General features: G+C 35.5%; 1 protein-coding gene across 5 annotated transcripts in view; it reads right to left on the bottom strand.

Moving 5' to 3' along the window:
• The window catches only part of Chl1 (cell adhesion molecule L1 like), a 206,838-nt gene that overhangs the window by 64,448 nt on the left and 125,148 nt on the right, over nt 1-17,242 (bottom strand). For 4 of the 5 annotated variants that reach the window (XM_029558428.1, XM_029558430.1, XM_008822695.1 and 1 more), the window contains exons 2-4: nt 15,841-15,938; nt 10,120-10,225; nt 8,818-9,005 (exon numbers count right to left, since the gene is read on the bottom strand). In XM_029558428.1, the coding sequence (XP_029414288.1) occupies nt 8,818-9,005; nt 10,120-10,225; nt 15,841-15,931 (385 nt within the window). In that variant the 5' untranslated portion in view covers nt 15,932-15,938. Of the gene's footprint in view, nt 1-8,817; nt 9,006-10,119; nt 10,226-15,840; nt 15,962-17,242 lie in introns of those variants that run through there. The other variant, XM_029558429.1, reaches the window with a different exon arrangement.

Raw genomic sequence — 17,242 nt, 5'->3', positions numbered from 1 at the left:
AGAGTTAATAAAGTTGTTATATACCCAAATCTTCAAATTAAAATCACCTGTTTAGTTTCGTACCCTAGAACTAAAGTTCAGTACACATTTGTACAGAAGTAATCAATATGTTTGGGTGGTTATTGTATCTATTTACACTCAGAATCAAGGAACAGCATGAAAGGGAAGCATGGGAAAAATTAAGGGGTTTGCAAGTCTTTTATAATATGCAACCAGTGCAGTGCTTAATGTGAATACACAGCTCATTGGATGATATCTACAACTAAAGTAGATAATAAGATATATGAGTCATTAGTTCAAGACCTGCTCTCTCAAAGCAGGCAGAAATATCTAATGATTCAGATAGATGATACAGCCAGTGGAGCAACATCATCCCTACATTAATTAAATATAGATTATAAAATGCCAGTTCTGAAAAGGTAGATATGTGATTCATTTGGCTTCTAAGGCATCCATAATAAAAAGAAAATGAAAACAAAATATGCAAGTCTACCAAGGCCTTCGATACACACTGTAAATCTTTGGAACTTCATTTAACTAAAGATAAACTTAATACCAGGAAATAGGGAAGATTATATATTTCTTAATTTAAGGTGTCAAAAAATATATAATTAATTTGTTGATTGTTTAGAACTATTGGTAACTTCGGAACGATTAGTCTGACACTGGGAGAACATGAATATTTCGCATTTACAGATTAAGGTTTGTTCTATTTTCTTCCCCATTGCTATGATAAACACAATGTCGAGAAGCGGCTTAGGGGAGGACAGGGTTTATTGGGCTAATACTTCCAGGTCATAATCCATCGCTGAGGGATGTCAGGACAGGAACTCAAGCAGAATCCTTGGAGGAATGCTGCTTACTGGCTTGCTCCCTGACTTGCTTTCTGCCTCATGCTTGGCTTTTGTATACAGCCCTGACCTATCTGCCTAGGGATTGTGCTACTCACAGTGGGCTGGGCCCTTCCACATCAATCATCAGTCAAGACAGTCTCTCATTGGCCCACAGGCCAATCTGATCTGGGAAATTCTTCAATTAAAGTTCCCCCTTCCCAGGTGCCTATGTTTTACCAAGTTGACAATAAAAACTAACAAGCACAATGTTAAATGAAATTACATAACATGGCAGCTGACATGGAACCAATTTCAACACATATGCTGAAATGACTCCATTTGAAAACAACTCTAGTGACTCATTGATTGGATTTTGCTGGTGATGGCCTTGAGCACTATTGAGGATAGATACAATACTTCTTGTCCTTGTAATAGCTTGTATTCATGTGATGAAATTCCACTCCTTTGCCTTGTCAATGGATACTCCACCATCACCAAACCACAACTATCTCTATTTCAACAACATAGGACGTCAACCAGAACAGCCTTCCTACAAAGAGATCATTTATTCATCAGTGTCTACCTAAGCAGAAATTGAAAAGTGTTCATAAATCTCATTATAACCAAGTCTGGATGAAACCAATTTCCTTTTTAAAGAGACTTGGTGACAGAGCTGGGGAAATGGCTCAGCTGTTAAGAACACTGGCCGCTCTTGCAGAGGACTCGGGTTGGTTCCCAACACCCACTTGACAGATAACAGCCATCCATAACTCCAGTTGCAGGGGATCCAACACCCCCTACTCACCTCCATGGGCATTGTAGGACATGAGTGCACTTATATCCATGCAGGCAATATATTTATACATATTAAAAAATAATAATAAAAAGAAGGACTTGGTGACTAAGACCCTATGCCTTAGATATCCTATTCAGTTAAATCATTTATCATGCTTGTGTTACTGATGAAATTTGTTGTTTTTTCTTATACCTTCTTCTTATGAAACTCAACTGTAATATAATCAAAGACAGAAAACTAAACAAAGCAAATAAAATTTGCATTACAATGAGGAATAACTTGGAACTGAGAGATATAAACCCTAAAACTAGATTTACAAAGTTCCTATCAATATGAATCTACAAACAATTCCCTACAGCATAAGAGAAAATCAGCTGTTAAAAAAGGGAAGCTTTAAATGGTCCTATTCATAAACTGCTAAGGATTGGAGGAAAGGTCAGATGATGAAGCAATTTCAGGAGAGTACAGAAATAAGGCATAAGAAATCTAATTCATTTTACTCTTTCCTACAGCAGTAGAGAAAGAGAGCAATTATTTACTCCAGAGCCTCAATCCACCTGTCTCTTAACTACATACAATACTGTCATATTCTGGCCAGAATGATCCTCACATTGCTCATGTTTTCACTGAGTTTGCTTATGTAATGAGAGAAAATGTTTTTTAATCTTTTACTTGTTATATGTTATATGCAATTGTTCCATTTCTTTCCCTGCAAGAGGTTTAGCTACTGCCTTTTCTCTTTTTTGTCTCCATAGCAACCACTTGAATTCAGGTTAGGGATCACTCCAAAACCTTGTCTCCTACAATAGGTATTTCATCTCTCTTTCATCTTATAATCCCAATCTTACTTAGTTAAAAATCTGCATATTTTGATAAATTTTAAACATGAATATGTGACTACACAGTGGTCTTCATGTAAAGAAAAGTCTGTACATGTTTGGAAAAAGCGCAATTTTTTTATTTAAATTGTATTCTATCTGAGGTTGAGTGAGTCCACAAAAGCAGAACATATGAACAGAGGTCTGAATGTATATACTAGGTAGTGTCATGATTATCAGCCATAATTTTCATATCTGTATTTTGTGATCTAGAATTCATGGACATTTTCAGCTGAATGTCATTTCAAATTTTAGCTCCTAAGCCCAATTTCTAAGCACATGTGTCACTGTTCTACCCATTACTCACTATATTATCTTAATATCCAACAATATCCTCTTCAGAAGAATCACGATGTGACATGCTGATTCATTCTGAGTATATGAAATGGCCATATATGAAATAAATGTAGAAGATGTAAAGAACAAAATGCAATTGAAATCCTTTTACAGACTGTTCACTCTACAAAGAGGACATCACTGCCTTTCCGCCTGGGGCTGACCGCAGCTCCTCCCACCTCCAATAGAGCCAATTATCATCCTCACTATTAAATATCTTCTATATGAATATATTACAACTTATTTATATTTCATACTGAATTTCCCCTAAAGAAGATGCACCTTTGTTAAAGATTGTAGGAGACTGACTGATTGGAACGTCTGTGACTGTGAGAACTAGATTGCTGCAGGTGCAAAGCCAAGTTATGTCGGATTATCATTTAGTCCCCTTAACAGCCTTTCACTGTCCACACCTGTGTCTTCCATAATATCCCTTTATTATTAGGTAAATTCTCTGGGGATATGCAAGCAGACCCTTATTTTCTTATTTAATATTTTTTATATGTATGAGTGTATTGTCTGCATGTGTATAACTGCACCCATGTCATGCAATGCCACAGGGGTAAGAAGAGGGCATTTGATCTCCTGGAACTGGAGTTACCGATGGTTGTTAGCTGCCATGTGGGTGCAAGGAATCCAACCTGTGTCTCTGAAAGAGCAGCCAGGGCTCTTAACCACTGAGCCATCTCTGGAACCCCCAAAACAGACACTTAGCATCCATCAACTCAAAGGCTAAGAACATTGGCTAACATATGAGGCCTGTAGCAAAGATTTCCCCACTTTTCTTTAACTTACCTCTCTGGTGACCACCGATATATCTGTCCTAGTTTGCTTTCTGTTGTTATGAATAAACACTATGACCAAAAAGCACCTTGGGAGGGAAAGGGTTGATTTCATCTTATACTTCCAGGTAGCAGTTCATGATTGAGGGAAGTCAAGGCAGGAGTTCAAGGAGTTCAAGGCAGGAACCTAGATGCAGGCACTAAAGCAGAGACTGAAGAGTAACACTGCTTGCTGTCTTACTCTTGGGTTCATGTTCAGATCCCTTTCTTATACAGCACAGGCCTAACTCTTTGGGAATAGCACTGCCCACAATGGGCTGGACCCTCCTGTATCTAGTAGTAATCAAGAAAATGCCCTAAAGACATAGCCACAGGCCAATCTGATGGAAGAAATTCCTCAGTTTTGGTTCCCTCTTTTTAGTTGTGTCAGTTTGACAATCAGGATTAGCCATGACAATATTTTTAAATTCTTTGATCTGCAGCTTTCTTTTTTAGGTTACCAGAAAGTCCTCATGAAACTTTCATTACACTGGAATGTGGTACTGGGTGAAACATGAATCCATATTCTCAAGCCATGTTCTCAGGTCACTCATATCTGGCTCTAGGAAAAAAAAAACTACCTTTTATTTCATATGAGGTGAAAATTTCATCTTTGGTACAACAGTACACTCCACTGTAAGTCATTTGTTAGATTTTTCATATATATATGTATTATACATGTCTACAAATAAATGCATGTATGTCTACAGCAAACCTACTCGTGGCACCAAGAACATTGCTGCTATGTATAGACAAGGGTCATATACACCTGGGAAAGGGGCTAAAATACTATATGGGGTCTTAGTTTGATAAACGTATCTTTAAGGAGCTGGGACAAAATACTTCCTAGAGATAAAGCAGTAAGCTGTCTTGTCACTGTACTCCTATTCCTGGGCTGAAACTCTGGCAGGGGAAGACATAGTCTAACAAGAGATACTTATGCCCTTCCACTTGACTATCAAGCTATCATTGCCTCTTTAAAAGTTGGCAAATTAGTGTGTTCAACAGAAATACAGAATGGATGAAATCTTTTGTTTCACAAAACCAGGTCATTTTCTTTTTCAAAATAGGAAAACCTTAAGACCCCAGTTTCTTCATTCCAGACTTGAGTAAAAACTATGTATCTCTAAAACAGAGAACAGAGACACCTGCTCCCAGGTCTCCTTCCCCAGGAAAGTAGACTAACCCATCACATGAAAATTCATATCTGTTCCACCCATGTTGTGGCTCCCTATAAAATGTAACATGGTCAAAACATAATGGGGAGGAAATTAGACTTCTTTATCCGCAAGTCTTCCTGAATATTTCCATTATCCATTTTTGTTTCTTAATTGCAACATAGGGAAATTAAGGCAGTGGCTCTCTGGACCTAATTCCCAATAACATCATCATTGGTGAGCAGATGTTCAGAAAGCTGCATATCCTACAGGAAAGTATTACTCTCAGACTTTATGAAATATTTCCCAATTATGTATGATCAAAGGTTTTTATTATTTATGTTAAAGATAGACTATTTCTAGTTACTCATGAGGTTAAACACATTTTCCCATTTTTAGTGGCTAGTCTAAAGTTCAGGGTCATCTATTTTTATCATTTTGCCTACTTTCAATTTTTCCTTAGAATTTTGTGAAAATATTTGTGAATACATGATTTTTGAGATTATATCATTTGGTGATTTTTTTTTCTGAGGAGTGGCTTATCTTTCACTTTCTGGAAGTATTTTCACAAAAATAGAATCTAATACTAAATGCAGTCAAATGTATTGCTCATTAGTTCATTGAAGTGGATGCTATGGGTTATCAAAATATTTTCCCTGAGGCTATAAATAATTTTACCTTGTATTTTTAGATTTGTTCCTTAGTTAATTTATATATATATATATAATTTTATTTTTGTGTGTGAGTATATTTCCAGCATGTATGTAAGCGCATCCTTGTCATACAGTGCCTGTGGAGGACATAAGAGGGTACGGAATCCCCTAGAACTGGTGTTAGGATGGTGGTGAGCTGCCATGTGGGTGTTGGAATTCGAACACAGATCCTCTGCAGGAACAGTCAGTGCTCTTAACTGCTGAGCCATCTCTTTATCCCCAGTTTAAAAATATTTTTTAGATTTTGTTTTATGTGTACTTTGCATGTATGTAAGTAAACCTATGCATGCAGTGCGCTCAGAGGCCAGAACAGCAGAGGACCCAGGTACTGTTCCCAGCACCCACATGGAAGGTCACAACCAACTATAACTCCAGTTCCAGAATATCTGATGACCTGTTCTGTTTGTGTGAGTGAGTGTGTGTGTGTGTGTGTGTATGTTTTGTGTGTGTGTGTGTGTTTATGCCAAAGGTCAATGCTGGTTGTCTTCCTTGATTACTCTCCACTTTATTTTTAAGTCAATTGTCTCTCACTGAAGTTGGAGCTCACTGATTGGGCTAACCTGGCTGGACAGGAAGCTCCAGAGATCTGCCCATCTTTCCCTCTACAGAACTGTGCACAAACCTTAGTGATGGTACTTTCCATATGTTAAGGATCAGACTCAGGTCCTCATGCTTGCATGGAAAACACTTTATAGACTATATCATCTTGCGAAGCCCCATTTTACATCTTTAGTGAATGTGTAGTGCTTCTCATAATAAATGTGTATCACTTGAATTTATTTTCTGCCTCTCCAATATCTACTATCTTCACCTTCTTCTATTACCTTCTTAGCCCATTAATTTTTATCTCAAGATTTTGTTACATAATTTGCCTTTACCATTGATTTGTATCTTTTTTCTTTTCTCATGAAGTTTAGACTCTTGACTATCCTTTTCAATAATACTTTTACTGCATCAAGTACATCTTCTTGTGTAGAATTTTCAATATCGTCATTTTACAATATTTTCCCTATTTCTTATTTGACTTGTAAGTTAGAAATAAATGATGTATGTTCTCCTTCATTTTAGGATCCTAGCACCAAATTCTTATATGTGAATATATATCCTGATGTAACTGCAGGAACCTGGAAAATGGAAAGGAACCAGGGAGGTAAAGGGAAAGAAGGGACCTGAGAAAGACCAACAGTAGGAGACAGGTGTTAATAATAGAGAAATGGGTAAAATGGGGGTATTTAAATGGGAAAGGGAGGGAGGGTATAGAAGGAGCTTTGGAGACAAAGGGAAAGAAGGAGCTCAAGAGCAGTGGGATCACAGGGGGCTGTTATTATCAAGGGAGAAATGGAGAAAATGGGGATACTTTAAAGGGGGTAGGCATGGAGGGTGGGTTAGACAGGGAGAGAGAAGGAGAGAGAAAAGATAAGGCCTAGTAAGTGTAAAAAATAGAGCGAATCATCTTAGTCCAAAAACCTACTGACAAATTACATATACAGTATCTCTACATGAGTCCATGTGTATAGTTGAAAGCTACATAACAAGAAACAGTGATAAACAGGAAAAACATTCCTTTGAGTTGTTGGTCAGGGTAGTCCAAGAGACTCCCACAATTACACAGCCTATTGCCACAGCCCTTGATTGTCTCCCAGAACTTGAAGGTAAGACCCTGTTGCTGAAGACAGGATACTTCAGACATAGGATTTGGAGCAATTGAGCTGAAACTGACATGGAAGCCACCTCCCTGAAGGCTAGCTCTCATAGCTTTGGAGAACACTGCACAAGCTGTTAAGGGAGAATGCCAATTGATGGTCCAAATCCAGCTTCAAGGCCTAATAACTACATAACACCAAAGACCGGCACAGCAAATGACACTAGTGCAGTATGACACTTTTATCTTGGGGATAATCAACAGCTACATAATTGAATATAAAGCCCACTCAATGGGAGGAAAGTCGTGTGGTACTAAAAAATATAGCCAAATACATATGACTAGAGGTTGTCTTAGATATTAGAGAAAACCCCAATGTGTAACATCTCTAGAGAAGTGTAATTTCTTACTTTGTGCAACATATAGTTCAACATTGTTAGTAATTAGGGAAACGCAAATTAAAACCATCCTAAGGTTTCACCTTACCCCAATCAGACTGGCTAAAAGTCAAAATGTCCTTGGGCCTCTTAGCAACATACTCTTTTCCAAAGGTCAAAAATGTCCAAAGTATTTGGGCACTCTTATCTAACCCCTGAAAGATTTAGGGTTACCTCTTCAGAAGGGAGACTGTTACAGTAGCAACCCCCCCCCACAAAAAAAAAAAAAAAACAGAAAGAGAGCACAAAGTTGTCAGAAAAAAGTTGGAGGGGAGGGAGTGTGGATTTGATCAAAACACATTATATGCATGTATGAAATTCTCAGTAATTTTTTAAAGTGAAAAGAAAGAAATTCCCCTATAAAGCTTTTGCCTGTTATTGTGTAAAGTTTGATGCTGTAAGATCAGAAAGAATTAATGACTAAATATGAACACTAGAGAGTTCATGCTCATAGGTGAATTATGTTAACAGCATAAACTAAACTTGGTGATAGTTCTTGGAAAATAGCAGTCTTAATTACAAAAACACTTAGATTTCTCTACAATATCTACTGTGTCTATGTAGACATTTGCAGTGGCTAGTTTTCATCTCCTGTTGTGAAATTATAGAATTTAACTGGGATTACACAACTTGCTTTCTTCATTTGACAAAGTATGTGTAGGGATTGCCTGGTAACTTCTACTTTATAGGCATTTAAAGCATATTGTTTGTTGTTGTTTATATATCGTTCATATATTTTCTACGCTTACTGTGCCAGAGTTTTTGATGAAGGTGATGCATTTTATGTGAAGTATGCCAAGGACAATGGTTTCTCCATCAGCCTGGATTGCCCAGAAGGTGCATGAAGAACAGTCCTAAAGAGTAGCCGGAACCAGACAACACTGCATCAATGAAGAATAGCTTTGTGTTGATGTAGGAGCATCAGGATTTCTGTTACTGAAGATTAATTTAGCTAAATTTAACTAATTGTAGATTTAATCATAATTGTATATGGAAAACAGTTACTTTTTCCCATGTTAGATATAAGGTTACCAAAACACCGCACAATTATGGTACTTTCTGGGGCCTTCTAACTGTAAATATCAAGACCATGAAGAGAATTTTCCTGATTAAATTGATACTGACTTATTTCGTTAGAGGTCATTATATACACTTAGCACTTCACCAACTCAGTTGTCAATGAAATCTTCATCATAAAGCTTACCTGGAACTATGAAGTCTATTTCTTCTGACATAGCAACTCCTAGTTTATTAGAAGCAAAACATCGGTATTTCCCTTGAAAGTGAGATATATGCCCCTCATTTAGAATCTTGAATGCTCCTGAATTGTTAGATACAACTATCCGAGGGTCAGAAAGATCAAAAGGCTTGTCATCCTTAGTCCATGAAAATCTGTAAAATAAAGTTCTCTTAAGTATTCATGGCATCTTTTTTAAAAACATTTTTAGACATTTGTACAAATGTACAAATGATAAAACAAAGGCAATTTCTCATTCAAAATGTGTACAATTAGTGTAACAGTATGAAAATAAGAGTCTCAGAAGAATCCAAGACATTGCATCACCCTGAAAAATGCCGTAAGAACTGAGAAAATAAAAATGAAGGCAGTTCTACTCTTTTCCTTTTAAATTAGTCATTTTAAAATATTTTCCATTAGAGATATAATTCCAGATTATTGCTATATTTAAGAAAATGCTAAAAAGACAAATATATGCTTCAATGAATGTGTCTCTGTGTATAGAAAATGCACTCAAAATAAAAATCTCACACAATCAAGTTCTATTGACTAGAATTCATATTTCCTACTTGTATTTTCAAACTTTTCACATATTTTTGAATCCATGATAACAGTACAATTTTTCTGATTATTATTTGTCAATTTTTCAGTTGTACTAAACATAATTTGATGATTATATAGTATCTTGTTATAGGTTTACCATTTTTTACTTATCCATTTCAATGCTTTTCTATCTATAAATAATATTGTGATAGGAAACTGTATATGTTTTTCTTTTTGTATTTGTTACAATATTTCTTCAGGGAAATTCTTTAGAAATAATGACAGTAGACAAGTAGCAAAAAAAATTTTAAATTTTTCAAAAAATATTGCGGAATTGAAGAAAAGTATACAGTTAACTCTACTCAAGTATGGAATGATTCAAATGATAATGTAAAAAGCTATGTGCAGCACACAAGAAATAAATACTTTTCATTTTTGTAGGCATAACTTTCATTTACTTGGAAAGTTAGAACTTCAATCAGATGTAAATTTGTATACTAACATACGATGGTGAGAGTGAAAAAATATTATACATCTTTAATCCTAGCACTTAAGAGGCAGAGGTAGATGAATCTCTGTCAGTTCAAGGCCAGCCTGGTCTACATAGTGAGCTGGAGGCTGCCTGGGGTTATATAGTGATACCTTGTCTCACTAGAATGCCTCAGAGAAGTTTTCTAAGTGTGCAGTAGTATGTTGTTTATTATATATTTGCTAATGTATACTTACATTGGTTCTGGGTTTCCTTTAGCATCACATTCAATTTGAAAATATTCATCGAAAGGAAAGGCAACTTGCACATGTGTTTGCTTTATGATTGTTGGAACCTGCTGAACTGTAAAGTAAAATATATATTTAAAGAACAAACTTTTCAAATACTGAACAAGATGGAAATCAAAAAAGAAACTCAAAATGTGCTTTCTGTATTGGTACATGAGATGGCTAATCTTCTTTGCCAGCTTGAGTGACCTTGGACTCATCAGGAGACACATTCCTGAATGTGTCTGGGAGGGTTTTCCCAGAAATATTTAACTGAGGAAAGAAGACAGACCCTAATATGGGGAGCACCATCCAGTGAACTGGAGACCTGGACTGAGTGAAACAGGGAAAACAAGTTGAGCACCAGCATCCATCCTTCTGCTTCCTGACTGCCCATGTAATATGAGCATCTGCACACTCTCGTCACCATCCCTGCTGTGATGGACTGTATCCCACCAAACTGTGAGCAGAACAAATCCTTCTACTCACAAGGTACGCTTTGTCAAGTGTTCTGCCATAGCCATGAGTAAAGCATTAATATGGTAAGTAAAATGAAAGCACTGTAATAAACTGGCTGCCTATTCATAACAAATGTGTCTATGGAATGTACTCCACTGCCATCATTTTATAGAGCCTCATCTACAAAGTTTACTTAACCACTGAATAATACGACAATTTTAAAGCAGAACAAAAATCATCTTATCACAACATCTATTTTAAACAGCATTGGTGTTCTATCTGTGTTAGCATGTATGCTCATTTTTTACACAGTCCTGTTATCTGGAAATATTTTTAAATTTTATTTTAGTTTTATGTGTATGAGTGTTTTGCCCGCATGGATATTAGTGCACTCATGTATACGATGTCCTCAGAGATCAAAAAAGGGCATCAGAACCTCTGAAACTGTAGTTATAGGCAGTTGTTAACCACCAAGTGGGTGTTAGGAATGAAATTCAGGGCCTTTGCAAGAACAGCCAGTGCTCTTAAATGCTGAGCCAGCTCTCAAGCCCTTCATTTGGGAAATTTTGTTCATAGTTTTCCCTGCTTCGATTTAGACATTATAACTACTGTTGGGTTTTTCATGCAAATGCCCTTGTCCTTCTTGATAGCTTGTCTATTTTAGGGCATCACTGTTTTTCATTTATTTCTTTCCAGGTAATACGTATTTCAGTAAGCATCTTTGAGCATACAGTTTTCCTTTATTTAATAATTTATGTGAGTTAAATTTACAGACATGGACATATATATAAATGACTCTGGATAAATTCTAAGCTAATTTCACAGAGAATGCACGATTACAATGGTTCCCACACTCCTGCAATCATTGAATATTGGTTCATAAAAACTGTTGTGAAAATCAGTATTTATTGCGAAAGAAAATATGTCCTCCTTATTTTCTTAATTTTTTAATTTTGGTTGATAAAAGTTTTTCTATGAACTTACCAGTCATTTGCCACCCCCCCTCATAAATTTATGTTTTATCTCTTTCCCCACTATTTGTTCATCCCATGGTAAACTGTTACTCTTTGGCAAGTTTTGTAATCTTCAAGGAAAATGATTTATTTTAAGTACTAAAGGAATTTACTTCTCATCTAGTCTAGTAGTTAAGCTACATTTATGACTCTGGTAACAAAAGTATTTGACTTAAATAATAGTAAACAAAAGGCACAGATGCTGAAGACACAAATAGATTAAGTTTTGAAACACAGAACAGAAACTGATACACATGATGACACACCACAGAGAAACACTCAATAGTTTTTGAATTGAGACTAGCAAAATTCTGAGCTTCCTACAATTTATAAAGAAATACAAAATATTCAGTAGCATAGAAGTGACTTTGGTATATGGTTTTTGAGAAATGTAACTTTTAGACAAGTAACTGATTTAAATGAGTGATATTCAATGATAGCACCTTAAGCCTCATGCATGACACTGGACCATGTTGTGAATCCTTTACCTTCTTAAAAATTGAAAGCAATACAAAGTGTTTATGTTCACCAGGGTTATAATTAACAATATTTACTATATTAGAAGTTAAAATTGAAGATACTTATGGATTCTTTAAAACTAATCATATAATACATTAATATTTGCACCATTTTATGAAAAACCTAGCAAGAGTTACATCATTTTATATTCTTGAAAAGCTGTCATTTCTGAAGAGAAAGCAGTTGGATTCCCACAATTGCTTTTGTATGCTGTCATAATTAAAGATACAAAGAAGATTCAGGTCCACATATATGAATGAAAGTTATGGGACATTTTACATTATTTTCTAATTATTGTGGATATCCTTTAATTCGTAAATGTCTGTTGTAATATAAAATTTAAAACTTACAATAAGTTTTATGCTATTCTACTATATAATATAAATTTTTAGAAGATTTACTTAAAAATGTGTGTGCATGTGTGTACCTGAGTGAATTTATGTGTACCACATGTATACAGTCGCCCATGGAGCCAGAGGGCATCAGATCCCTTGAAAGTGGAGTTACAGGCAGTTGTGAGCTGCCTGATATGGGTCCGGGGAACCGAACCCAGGTCCTTCAGGAGAGCACCAAGTGCTTTAAACAGTTGAGCCACCTCTCCAGCGCCTACATTTTACAATTTTATGTGTCCTTTTAACCTATGCATGATTATTGTATCATGCCGCAATAGTCTTTAGAAAAAGCAAGGGCTTACTGAGTTATGCAGATCATCCAAATATTTACTACATTACATAACAGAAGTTAAAATTTTCACTCTGGTTAACACCATCACTGCTCTAATCAGGAAAGTCACTGATGTCTGTGTTCAGGCTCAGGCTCACAAGAGGACACAAGCCTTCAACAATTTTAATTTTTACTTGAGCACTCAAATTTTACAGTTGACAGTTGTTTATCTTGAAGTGACATGCTTACTTCATTTATTTTGGGAGAAATGTCTGCCTTGTACAGGTCCAGCCATTCATAATTTGCCTGTCAGTCATCTTTCCAAGTAAAAGTAGTGTGGGAGCTGGAGCAATGATATGATCGAGCAATAAGAAAATCCTCACACAGTGCAAATATTTTGCATCTGTTTTTCAGTGTATCCCAGTCTTATCCAGAGGTAAAGAATGAAGAAAGTATTGTTTAGTGGACTCAACAATTATAATCTTAAGTCAACTGCTTTGGCTTGGGGCCTCTGGCTATGGGTGTCTGGCCATGTTATATACCTGGCATGCTGGAGAGCTTGGTGTCAATGCCTTCTTCTGAACTAGGAAAACAGCGACTTTCCTACCATAGCTTTCCAAGCATCCTAACAGATGACAATGGCAATGAAAAGCAGGGCAGAGGGGCATGTATTATTTTGAAAACAGATCTCACAAACCAACTAAGTATTTATCTGAGACCCCAAGGCTTCCACATACCATCACTTAAGCATCAACAGCCAACTTAGAATGATAACTAAAAGCTTTTCTCAATTCTAAAATTCCATTTACTTTTCTTTTGCCTGACAAATGTGATAAGTCAGTGTCACTGGCTTGCACCCACAAGCTCAACTGCAGTATCTTCTGATACTGATTAGCATTTTAGTATTTGCAAAAACATATCTTTACTGAAAATTTCCTTGTCTCTGATTAATACTATTTCTAAGCAGACTGGGTCTTGAGCTGATTTCAAATTCATACTATTTAAATTCTATTGCAGCTATAAATGGCAAGGGAGAGGGCAAAATGAAACAGTCCCTAAGATATTAGCTAATAACCCAAGAACAACTTGTTTATTACAACATTATTCTTTCTTAAATTTGTTAAGGTTGTAGAGGCTCAGCAATAACTAATTATTCAGGGAAGGGAGCTAATAACCTTTGGGTTTTTATATGAATATATATTCCACATTACAAATCCTTTCCTCTATAATTAGACTAATTACAGAAACACCAGACTCGTTGACATTCAAATTGGATACCTGCCTTGGTTGCATTTACCAGTGAGTGCTCTAGAGTAGCAAAATAAATGGGCAATATCCAGTTGTTCTGAAATCATGCCATTAATATTTTATAACAATTGTTGTCTAAGGACATTACAGCATGAAAGCTCATAAGTAGCTAAGACTAAGAGAATAATAAGTGACATGGACAAATACAAAATTACACATCCTTTCCCACTAATGGAGACATGAGAAAAATGCAGTTTGGATGTATTTGTAAGAGAATTCGGTCAAGAATCTGAATTCAGAATTCCAGAGGCTTCCTTGCTGTTCTAACTTTGGCCTACACACCTCTACCAAAGAATCTACTACACATGAGGCTGTATCACTGATGAATTTTGATGTATTTGTGCATGCTGAAAGATTCCATTTACATATAAAAAGAAATATATTAGTGTATATATGCATCCATGCATATAGAACAAAAAATGAACTTCCATAAGAAATTAAATATTGAAACATAGGTTGAACCATCTATTAAGAATAGTAGATAGGGCTGATCACACACCTTTAATCTCAGCGCTCAGGAGGCAGAGACAGGTGGATCTCTTTGAGATCGAAACGAACCCAATCTACATAGTTATTTCTATGCCATCCAGGGCTACATGGTGAGATGCTGACTTAAACAAACAGAATATTAGAAAATGGATTCTCACCTGACAAAGGGGTGCTGGACTACAGGGATACTGTATAACATAAAATTGCTTCATTAAAGCAATTTAAAGTAACCCTCAGAAGTGATTTTGAAACATGTTATGTCTACAGAGGTTTCCTGTTTTCTATTCACATTTAGTCTGAGAACTTCAAAAAGAAACTGACAGTTCTCCATTGGAATGTTACTAATTATTAAATTTCCTGCTGTCAAGACCATTTCTCTAGAATTTATGATATACAATGATCATTTCAAAGCTTAGATTCTAATATAAAACAATTTCCTCCTAAGTTCTTCAAAATTATGCACAGATACAGAAGGGAATACAGTGGACACAAATAACAATTTCTAATAACTCCCCAAAGATCTTTGATAGCTCATATTCTTAAAAAACAGGAAAAAAATTCCAAGTGTCTACATTATAATCTTTTTATATTATTATATAAAGTTTTTTGCTAAAGTATTATTTTTGAGCTATTATATTAAAATTTGTTGAAATTGATTATGACTAAATATGCATGCAGTTTTATCAACATATTAAGAAATATGTGATCATAGGACCACTGAGTGACCATTAAAATGAATTCACATTCTAGAATACACTAGATGGGGAAATAATGTTGGGCAATACAACTTGCAGCTATAAAACAATTTTGTTATTTTCATAAATCATTGTTCTCATTTTAAGTGTAAATCATTTTTGAAAAAGAAAATTGTTAATTCAATTCCTTTTTGCTGTTTCTTTTTGAATGTTAGTCATTTCTAAATTGTAATTCTCCTTCAAATAAACTAAACTAAGCATATAAAAGAAGTTCCAGTCTGTTGTAGGCATATAGCAAAATCTCACCTGCTATATCAGTTATATTTCTTGTAATAGACCAAGTTTTCATAAGAGATAAGAAGGCTAAGCTGAAAATTATTATAGCAGCTAAACGTCATCATCAAAATACTGAAAAATGCAACCATAAATCCTATGACAGATTACTGGGAAATATACAGAAATACGATTCAAAAATCACATTATCGATCCACAAGTATTCTACTCAAAATGGAATTCCATAACAGGTATTGAAGCTGTCTTTTTACCTGAGAGTGGTATTTCAAGTGCTGCTGACAAATTCAACAGGAAGCAAATTAGACACAGGATCAATCCTCTTCCATTTAAAGGCATCTCCATTGTTCTTCTGGAAGGAAGCGACACAGAAAGACTGAAAAATCATAATTTCTTGTGGTACTTTTAATTGAAAAATGAGGAAAATGTAGACAACCTGGAAATCCCCCAAACAAACAGAATATTAGTTCATATATCTGAAATGTTGCCACACCAGAATCTAAGTTTATGTTTATGTTTCTTAATAGTTTAAAAAATATTTTATTTATTATTTTTCACTTTATGCGTATGGCTGTAATACATGCATGTATGTAAATGCACCCATGTCATGCAATGCCTATGAAGGCCAGAAGAGGGTGTCAAATTCCCCTTGAAGTTACAGATGGTTGTTAGCTACCATGTGGGTGCTGGGAATTGAACATCTGCCAGAGTAGCTAGTGCTCTTAACCACTGAACCATCTCTCCAGCCCTATTTGTTAATAATTTTGATGGAGTTAGTATCTAATAGGGTCACAAAAATAGAATGGGTTTCCCTCTTTATATTCAAAGTAAGTCTAGTTACCATGTGATATATTGTAAACCATTAACCATTCCAATAAATCATATTTGTAAGAGGAAGGTTTACTTTAAAGGACCTCTCATACTATGGTAAGTCAGTAGCTATGGGAATTATTTCATTTAATTTTATTCAAAAACAGTGGCTATTTATCAATCAGTGCTAACCCTCTGCATCATTACTAAGGATCACAAAGACAAATATTGAACTCCTCTGGCAAAATGAATTTTCACATTCAAATTTTTACAAAAGAAGATGAGTTTTTCTCTACTTAATGCAGTTCAGGATCCTGGTAGGCAATGGAATTACTGAGAGTGGATGGATCTGTACACCGCAATTAAAGCTACCAAGATGCACCCTCCATAAGCAGGCTCAAGGCCCATCTCCTAGGTGTTTCTAGATTCTGTCAATTTGACAATAACACTGGGCATCTCAAGGTCTTTCTTAGATGTGTACAGGGAGGTCACATTTAAAGTAACAACTAATGCTTTTTTTTTTTTTTCTAATTTTGAGAATATTGTGACAGCAATCCTGTTTATATTTTTCCGTTGAGAAAATTTACAATGATCATGAAGGAAAATAGTCCCCTCTTTTTCTACCTCCCAAAATGATACAAATAACAAAGGACAATATTTTATTTTGCCTTATCCTACTTGCCCCATCTGAAAAATGGGAAATCAAAATACAAAATTATCTTTGTTTGCTTCAGAATATTTCCTACCATGAAGACATATATAATTTAAATTATTTCCAGTTGATCACCATATCAGTCAACAACCCACTTTCTTGGTGCAATGTCTTATTCTAATAAATAAATATTC

The sequence above is a fragment of the Nannospalax galili genome, unplaced genomic scaffold (genome assembly GCF_000622305.1).
Source record: "Nannospalax galili isolate Female #2095 unplaced genomic scaffold, S.galili_v1.0 scaffold828, whole genome shotgun sequence".
Classification (NCBI taxonomy): Eukaryota; Metazoa; Chordata; class Mammalia; order Rodentia; family Spalacidae; genus Nannospalax; species Nannospalax galili.
Note: the sequence above shows the minus strand (reverse complement) of the source record. Positions and strands in the feature narration are given on the sequence as shown.